This window comes from Nicrophorus vespilloides, unplaced genomic scaffold, assembly GCF_001412225.1.
Source record: "Nicrophorus vespilloides isolate i.1.1-1 unplaced genomic scaffold, Nicve_v1.0, whole genome shotgun sequence".
In the NCBI taxonomy this organism is placed as follows: domain Eukaryota; kingdom Metazoa; phylum Arthropoda; class Insecta; order Coleoptera; family Silphidae; genus Nicrophorus; species Nicrophorus vespilloides.
Window position 1 is genome coordinate 78828 of NW_017099654.1, and position 9638 is coordinate 88465.

Here is a 9638-nt window from a genome sequence, read left to right on the forward strand (position 1 = left end):
TGGTATCTGCAAAAGTGTGATTCAATGAAACGTCCATGAAAAGTGCACAATAACCGTTTATTTATTTATTTATTACATAATAGCGAATATATTTGTGACTCTATAATATTGAATCTAAATAACGGTGACTTTCTCGTTGATGAAGTCTATTGTCGGTTCCGATTTCATTAAAGACAAGTGATCGCCGTTGCTGATGAATATCTGCGGTTCCTGGACGAAGTGCTTCATATGAAAAAAATAAAATAAGAGATTTAGTAATTATATGATATGAGAAGGGAGGAGTTTACGTTTTCGAGACCACATTTATCGAATTTACTGGAGGCTGCGGGTCGCACGAAGTAGATGTCTCCTTTGAGCGGCTCATTAGACGGTTGATAGTCTATTAGAGCGTTCAAATTATCCTTTAACAGTCCCAGAGATATTTTTAGAATCTTCTTGTCGTCCTCTGAACCCTTGTAAAGCTTGAGCGCCGCATCCACGCGGGCGTTCCAGTTCTGCACGGCTCCTAAGCTCTTCAGCACCTACAATTGCATTGGATAAATTATATTATGCAATGGGAATTGAGAGTACATACCTCAGCATCATTTATACTCAATATGCGGTTTAATAAGTTTACTTCGTTACTTGAATCTTTGCCAAGGTATTTGATGGCTGCCTGAATAGTTTCAGGTGCGGCGTCCATTAAGGTCACCTGCGTGTTTGCCGTTTTCTGTAAGATCCTTGATATTTCTAGAGCTAAAGCTCCACCCCACGAAATACCGATGATGTTGTATGGACCTTTCGGGAACAACTTATGAATTTTCTGCAACAATTTGTTAATAATAATCATTGTGATAGATTTAATTTATTTTTCGGGCTTACATCGGCAAAGATAGTGGCGGCTGTTTTAATGGGCATGAACGTGTTCGGTAATTGCGTGCAGAACGTGGGGTAGAGCAGATTTCTGGCGAATTCCTTAACGGTCTCGTGACCTGAAAGGCCCGGAACCAAGATGACGGGTGGAAGTTCGCGAATTCTTCTCGGTCCCGCCGATGGCAGCTGAACCAATTCCGGTTCTCCGCTCATGTAATACGACCGTTTTACCAGTTCGTCGCTCGAGAGCGGCAGTAACAGCATCAATTCTTCAATTCAAAACATTTGTTTAGTATGCAAATTACATTATGTTTTTTGTAAGTCTTACTTTTGTACAGGGCTTGCGGTGTTTCCTGATCGATCTCGCTAACCTTGTCATTCTTCACAAAGATGTTGTTCGCCTTGAAGCTGAGGACATCATCGAGCGCGTATAAACCGTCAATAAATTCAAGACCAGAATCCCACTGGATATTGAAAGTGGCAAAACCGGAGTCGGAGCGGATCTGACAGATACCCGCAGAGGAAAACCAAAAGTTAACGAACAATGCCTTCGGAGCTGTCGTTCTCAATGCCAATTCGATGTATTGCACTGATTTTATATCACTAACTCTAGTAACGCTTGTTTTATTTGGAAGGATGAACACTCCTTGTATGGGACCTAATCGATACAATTCTGTGAGCAGTTCCATTGCATTATCCTTGGTCTGAGGACGATTCTGTGTGAAAATAATTTCCACTTTGAAGTGCTTCTTCAGCAGCGATAGTCTGTGTTTAATTGAAAGTTGCTGAGGTTTAGCGTCGGAAGCTACCACAACATTTCTGGCTCCTCTCAACACCAGCCACTCCACCAAGTCGATCCATGCTTCCGCAGTGCCTCCATACACTAGATGCGATCCTTTGTTATTGCAGATAAATTGATTTGGTTTGTTTGCGTTCAACTGGTTCAAGCTTATGTCTTTGCTCAACTTGATCAACACCTTTCCTATGTGATTGGACTGTTGAAGACTGGTTAGAATGCTTCCGATGGCCTGGTGCTCTACTACTTTTCGGTGCAAGGGCCTCACCACGTATTTATCGATACCCTCCTGAACTAAGGCCTTCAATTCCTTCTTGTCATCTGCACAACCATCAAACACATTCTCTGGAATCACGCCAATTAGGCAAGTGTTCCTAAGGAATACGCTCATCCCGATGGTATTATCCTGCTTGTTATCTAGTTTTCCCAGCTGAACAAATCTACCGTAATCACCTAAACAGCGAATGGATGCATTCAAGAGCGATCCTACTTGGCAATTAATGATAACATCGACACCACTCCCTCCAGTTGCCGCAAGAAGGCAGGGTTCAAAACTAGTATTTTCCGAACTCAAAATCTGACGGTCTTTCAACTGTAATTGAAATAATTAATAACTTTAAAACGTAAAACATTATAAAATTAATAAAATATGTCTGCTTGAGAAATAATACTTCAAGGAAAGAAAACATCAACTTACGCAAGAGAATTGTTTCTTTAGGAAAGCTTTCTGCCAGTCTGTGGCAACGGTGGTATAAACTGTACATCCTCGCATCGAAGCTACCGATATAGCTGCTAATCCAATTGCTGAACATCCTGCATGTATGAGCACGGATTCTCCAGGTTCCATCCTTGCTTTTTGTATTAAGCAGTAATAAGCCTGAGTAATCAAATGCAATGTTAATTAATATAACGCCATAAAAATATCAGATTAAACCTTACAATTGCATATGCATGAGGTACGGTACACGCGTCCTCCATACTCCAAGAATCTGGAATTGTCCAACTGAGATCATCGTCCGGTATCAAATTATAAGTATCTTTATCCAGCCTGGCCAGACCCATGATTCTCTTATTATTGTTTGTTGTTGCTGAGTAATCTATGTTACCCAATCCAGCAATAGTTGAATGTAACGTCTCGTCGTTACTGTTAATTCCCAGGTACACCAAATTGCCGCTGCCTATCGTAACATTGCTGCAACAAACCAAATAGTCTTTTATCACATCAATTCATTTTCTTACCGTTGAGAAGCCTTGAAATACAAACTTGAATATTTCAATTAGAGAACTACATTTCTTAACAAATACTTATTTACCTGGTTACTTGTAAATCGCTTTCCGTCGACCCCTTGAAATCAATGCAAGTCGCAAGGTAAGTGCCAATAGTGCCGTCCTTGACCACCGTTAACACATTATCGTTTCTGAAGAGCCTCGTGTAAAATTCCTCACTGAAATTTGGAGCGCTTTTATCTAAGACGAATAGGAATCTTAGATTCACAAATTCGTTTATTGATCGAATATTGTGGACAAAGTTCGTTATTCCTTCCGTCGGCATTACACTTGATACCAAGCATAATTTGTCGTTAACATTGATGTTCCCTAATTTATTCTTCAAGTCATTAACCCATGGCAGTGAATCCTTGTTGAGGTCTTTGTCTGTTAAAGTGTCCGCTTTGACGAAAATAAGCACCGGTTTGCTGGTTTCGACTTTTCTTAGCAAACTGTACTTAACACCTTTGATGTCGAATTGAATCATAGTTATGATATTCGGATTGGAGTCGATTAACTTTCCAGTTCTAGCCAGAACATAAACACTGTGACCAATTGGCTTCAGGATATCAGCAATTATCTCGTTATTGCTCACTATCAAGACAGGATCACTTTGCGAAACTATTGTTATATTCGGATCAGTCACTGATGATAAGTTTGCCTATTAAGGATTAAAACAATTATTTAATTTTAACAGATTGTTGAAATTTACTTGTATTTGAATATTTTTCTCCAAGAACATTTTGATATTTGGCAACAAAGGTTCATTCTTCCCTGCGACTTCAATTATATCAATATTCTTGCAAAGTGGATCGATAAAGTTGTCCATTATTAAATTAATGCTGTAGCTAAGGATGTTTTCCATGTTTTCACAGACACACTTTCCAAGAGACACAAAGTCGATGGAATCATAGGAAGTTTGTTTACTGGTTAATGATAGTGGACTTGTCACTAAACCAGACATCTGTAAGCCAGGCATAGTTGATATTCCCGTTGAGAAATCAGTGCTAATTTCAACATCTAATAACAAAAGGTTTTTAAAATATATTATAATTAATGTATTTCCGTTATAGATTACCTGCTTGTTCCTTAGGAATATTTGGAATAGAGATATTAATGCGTTGGATGGTAGTAGGTACTACTACGTTTTGATTCCTTTCTCCTTCCTTGAAGAGATTTTGTTGTAGCATTCCTTCTAAATATATTTGCCAAGATTTACTGCCGGGCATTAAAGCCAAAGATCCTGAAAAATATAATTTAGTAATAATATTTATTAGTACTTTACGAATTACCATTGTCTGTGATGGACAACTTTTTGATTTCTTTGTAATTGCCAGAGTATTTGTAACCTCTATGGCCAAATTCGTTATAAATATCGGATGTGCTTAACTGCAGTCCTCCTTCGACGTTTCCTATGTCGTAAGTGTGAAGCATTATCTTGTCGGTGGGTTGGGGAATCGTAATCTTTCCTGTGGCCACGATTTCATCTTGAGAAAGTACTTCAAATTCGCCGCTTCCTTTTTGAATCATAGCGTAGAAAGGCAAATTTCCTACTTTTGGGATAACAAGTACGTTTCTAAATCGCACGTTCTCGAATATCGCTTCAGTTATTTCCGTGGACCGGCTTGTACTCAAGATTCTGAGGAGTATGTCCTAAAGATAAAATAATAATTGATTCGTATTGAAATAATATTATGTTCAATTTACTATTATAGATGATAATGGAAGAATTATTCTCTCATCAAGTTGATGGGAAGCACAGTCGCGGAATTCATCGCTGTTCAAAGATATATGCAAGTCCTTTACGCTGACCAAGTAGTTTAGTTTATCTTCCAGTCCAGTTCTCCAAGTCTCTCCATGTTCCCAGTGCACCAATGGAGCGAGTCCGCACGTGCCCTTGCTTACCGGATAATCGATGCTAGGGAATATTTTAGCGACGTTTACGTCTATTCCAGCTAAATACATTCTAGAATATAAATAGAAAATTGCATCAATTTGATTATTATGAAAATATGTAAGAGTAATTAATTACTTTCCGATCGCGCCCAACAAAAACTGGATACCGTTTTTGGAGCCCCTCTGTGTTAATGGAATGTTCGTGCACCCGGGTTTCACAGATCGTTTGAGAATAGCTTGCAGTAAGCCATGAGGTGCTATTTCAATTAAGATTGAATCTTTAGGAATATGTTTAGAACCCTCTTCAAATAGCACCGAACTCAAAAGGTTATTAGTATGATATTCTGCGGAGGAAGTTTTTGCCACTTCGGTGTCCCATTTATCTTCAGCATTTGATGTGCTGATCCACTTTGAAGATCTAGCAATTGGCACCGGAATAATTTCCTTCAAGTATTTAAGAAGGTACGGAGCAGCTGGTTTAATGTATTTACTATGATATGCGATGTTAGCAACGTTCACAAGCCTAGCAAATATTCCTTTGTCCTGCAACTCTTTCACGAACTTCTCCATGTCTTCTCGCGGTCCAGAAATGGTAGAAGAGTCAGCGCTGTTGTGACACGCCACCTCTATAGATGGTGGGCACATAGATTTTATTTGCTGATAACCAAGACCTATACAAAACAAGAACAAACATATTTATTTTTCTCTAGGTAGATTTGTTAATTTACTTACCAATTGCTGCCATCATTCCTGGTATTAGTTCCACGTCTTGAGAAGCTTTACCTCTGGAATAGGCGCATAGTATCATCTGCTTGGAGGTCATGCAGCCATCAGCATAGCCACAGCCCAGCTCGCCCACGGAATGCCCAATTATTCCATCGGGTGTAATACCCAGAGCTTTCAGTAAGTCGGTAAGTGCGATTTGAATCGCCGCAATGCCAACGAAGCTGTTCAAAATGTTATCGAACATCTGGGGATCTTTGCTAGTGACAATATCCAAAAGATCAATTCCGAATGGTTTCAAAGTTTCGTGAGATTCCATTATAGATTTAGCGAAAAGAGGCAATTGCATTAAATCTGAAGCCATTCCGTTCCATTGACTTCCCATTCCCGAGAAGACGAACCAGGTCTGCCTTTTATTCCCCGGAAAATATTCGAATTCTCTTTTAACTTCTCCTTCGGTATCCAATACAGAATAACCACGGTACAGATGTCCTGGAATGGCCTTCGAAAATAGCTCTTGCGTAAGCCCGATGTACTCCTGATCCATTTCGGGTTGGTCTTTAACCTATATCAAACAATACAATTCAAATTAAAATTACATTCTGATGCAATTATATTAATTTACCGTATCCAAAATCTTCTGAATACCATCTTCAGTTCTTGTCGAAGCCACGATCAAATTTGGTAAGCCGTTGTTTGTCTTGCGTTTGATCTTTGGGTTGGATTTGAGTAAGCAATGAGCGTAGGAGGAGGATAACCCGATGCCGTTCACCGCTGCATAAACGCCATTCCAATCCTTGTTCTTCGTGACTACTTCGATGCGACCATCAACAAGTGCCGGAATATTCGGATTTGGTTTGGAATATTGCAAGGTGGCAGGAATTTTTCCAGTCTCCATTGCTACGAGTACTTTCGCGATGCTGATCAGGTTGGCCGAGGCCTCGCTGTGTCCCGAATTCGTTTTAACCGAACCGACCATGAGAGGCTTATTTCTGTTCTTGCAGTAGACCTCGTCAATAGCGTTCAATTCAGCTTCGTCCGTTGACTAAGTAATATAAATAATAAATATCGCATATTCAATTTTTCGAATGTTTAAATTGCTAGACCTTTATGCCGCATCCGTAGCACTCGACCAGATCCACATCTTTAGGATCAATTTTGCAGTTGCTGTAGAATTCCTGCATGAATGAGACCATGCTTGGTCTGTCGACTTCCATCAAAGTGCCCTCCCTGTGGCCGTTGAACTGCGTAGCGGTGCCGACGATCGTCGCGTACGCCCTTTTGGCATCCTCCGCCCGCTGGATGTACATGACGATGATACCATCGCTGCGCGCGTATCCGCTCGCTTAAGTGAAAACATAATTAGAAATAAATATGATTATAATTTCCATTCAATGTGTTTGTGACCTATGCAAAATAGGAGGTGCTTGCTAGCAGCATTCAATGCAAATGTAACGAAACACTAACCATCAGCGTCAAAGGCCTTTGTTGAACCATCGGACGACAATAGGCCCATGTCGTTATACAGCCAGGACAATTCCGAATTAAGGGCTAAATTGGCCGTCCCAATTATGGCAGCTTCGCAGTGGCCCTCCCTCACAGCATCGAAAGCAATTTGGAGCACCTCTATGCCATTGATCCAGTTGCTGTCATATGCACAACTTGGACCTAACACATAATACCATTTTATTAAGTTAATTAACATAATATATTAAGTTATCGCATTTTTTTTGATGTTTTTTGTTCAGAGAAACAAAGAAGATTTAATATCGTTCGTAAGGATACATTAGTTTGGTCAACTAACACTTTTGTTCAACTTATAAGTAAGTAGCTAAACATAAAACATTTTTACCTTTCAAATTGAGCCAGTATGAGATACGATTGGGCATCATAGCACGTGAATGGCCAGTGACTCCAAACCCACTAATAATAGACTCAAAGAAGAGATTGTCGTTCTCTCCGATGGATGAACCCATGAAACACCCAATCCTCTTCCCCCTGATATCCTGAGGATTCACTCCGGCGTCGACGAGTGCTTCGAAGGTCCTTTCCAGCATGAGACGCTGCATCGGATCCATGAATGTCGCCTGCTGCCTGTGTATTCCGAAGAAGGCCGTATCGAAAAACTCAATAGATGGGCATTTTCCGATTTTATTTGTAACCCCCCTTTCGCCTTCAATGCAACTCAGTTATAATATTCGACTAAATGTATTTAATTTTATATAAAAATACCTTCTTTCCATCTAGTCTCGAGCAAGGACTCGTTGGAGAGCAAAGCCTCCTTGAGCATCTCAAAGTTCTCCGCCTTCGGGAAGAAACCCCCGATTCCGGAGATGACAACTTCGGTTTGGTTCGGTTGCGAAGACATTTTTTCTTCTTTTGAGTTTATTGCGAACCGTACCGGTCTTATATAGTTAATTGCGAAATGCTCATGCATTTTATATCGCATGTATATATTCAAAAATATCGAATGTCAATAACAGGAACAATGGATTTAAATTTTTATTGTCTGCATTATTGTTTCAAAATATACAATTGACATTCTCGTTATTTCCACTTATTTTTAAAAGAAAATTTAAATATTTAAAATTCCTGAATTTAAAAAAAACAAACGCAAATGTTATTGGTAAAACACAATTATGAATCTAAATTTCGCTAAAAAAATAACTGAAACATTGTAAATTTTATTTGTTCAATTTGGATTAATCATTCATTAGAATATTAATAGTTCAAAGGTGGATTTAAACTTAGGAGCGCATTGTATAAAATGTATAAATAGTTCTACTGAAAAATGCAGTTTAAATTTATATTCATTTGCATTTAAAATCACGAAAAAATATCTAGTCAAAAATAGTAATGTGTGGCGAAGAAATAATTTTGAATATGCAAATAATATTGGAATTAAGAAAAAAAAATGTTTGTCAGTGTTTATTTACAATCTATTCTACTGAACATTTATCAAATCTGTTCGCTGTTGACATTAGGAAGTTGTCACGCTATTGTCGAGAGGGTTAACCGCCAACGGGTTCGAATGCGAATCAAGCCTATTCGTATATTTTTTGGAGAAATCTTTGGCAACTTCCTTCACTGTTTATATTCCAATGTCCTGGTGCAGTCTCTTATTAGTGATGTAAAATGGTGCACCCAAGATTCTTCTAATACATTTAGATTAAAATCCCAATAATTCTTAATAACAATAAATAATATTAATTAGTATTGCTTTTTTTTTTCGTTGTCTTATTCATTATAAAACTTAAGAATACGAAATATTCTATAATAAAATTAGTTTATGTTATTGACAATAAATAACAACAATTAATAATCTTATTAAGTTTTAGATTGTCGGAATTTCGATATAGTCGGGATTTGGATTGTCGGGATTTTGACATAGTCGGGATTTCGATGTAGTCGGGATTTTGATACATTCGGGATTTCAATGCAATCGGGATTTCAAACGTCGGGATTTCGGTTGTCGGGCTTGCAATTGCCATCGATATAAAATTGGTCCCAAGACACTACCTTGAGTTTAAGACTCAGCCCAGTTTGTGCTTCCTCCAATTTGTTAAAAAACTTTCGATCATTTAGGTGGGATTTCAATACTTCATAGAAATTATGTGGAAGTTGCATTTCAGCTTGTAGAGTAAACCTGTATGCCCAACTTTGCCTATGACAAATCAAGGAATACAGCTGAACAGTATCTTTAGGATGTAGGTTCCATTGCTATTATCTTTTATGGCTTTTCCAAAAAATATAGCAGTTGGCTACCGAGACCAGTCCATTTGATCGGTTGAAAACTTGTCAATACTTATTATTTTTTAATTAAATAATCGATACAAAATAAACATAATGAGTTTAGAAACAAATAGTCTGAATTATACAGGTAGCTGATATAAAATAAAGATGCACAACAGGTATTTATACTGTTATTACATCTTATATTTGGATGATACAGCAAAGTCTTATAAATCCAGATGAGATTGCATTTGATGTTATAAGTGGTAATTTGAAAAAGAAATGTATTAATGTCAAGAAAGTTAAAAATATAAATAACAGACACATATTTTGACAAATGATACAATAGGATATTTGTATTTAGTACAAAGTG

The 9638-nt window shown here is 38.1% G+C and overlaps 1 protein-coding gene across 2 annotated transcripts; it reads right to left on the reverse strand.

Annotated features, from left to right (window-relative positions):
• Window positions 1-38: 38 nt before the first annotated feature.
• On the reverse strand, window positions 39-7923 carry LOC108565026 (fatty acid synthase-like). Of its 2 annotated transcripts, XM_017924275.1 has the most exons (20): window positions 7766-7923; window positions 7386-7706; window positions 7001-7201; window positions 6640-6878; window positions 6159-6578; window positions 5543-6098; window positions 4947-5481; window positions 4622-4880; window positions 4207-4567; window positions 3993-4157; window positions 3627-3934; window positions 2962-3575; window positions 2888-2911; window positions 2588-2840; window positions 2346-2525; window positions 1181-2240; window positions 862-1121; window positions 575-802; window positions 288-521; window positions 39-222 (listed from the first exon to the last, which is right to left on the reverse strand). In XM_017924275.1, the coding sequence occupies exons 1-20, from the start codon at window positions 7899-7901 to the stop codon at window positions 115-117; spliced, it is 6462 nt and encodes a 2153-aa protein (XP_017779764.1). In that variant the 5' UTR covers window positions 7902-7923; the 3' UTR covers window positions 39-114. The 2 variants fall into 2 exon arrangements, with proteins under 2 accessions (XP_017779764.1, XP_017779765.1); XM_017924276.1 differs by lacking the exon at window positions 2888-2911.
• Window positions 7924-9638: the final 1715 nt, after the last annotated feature.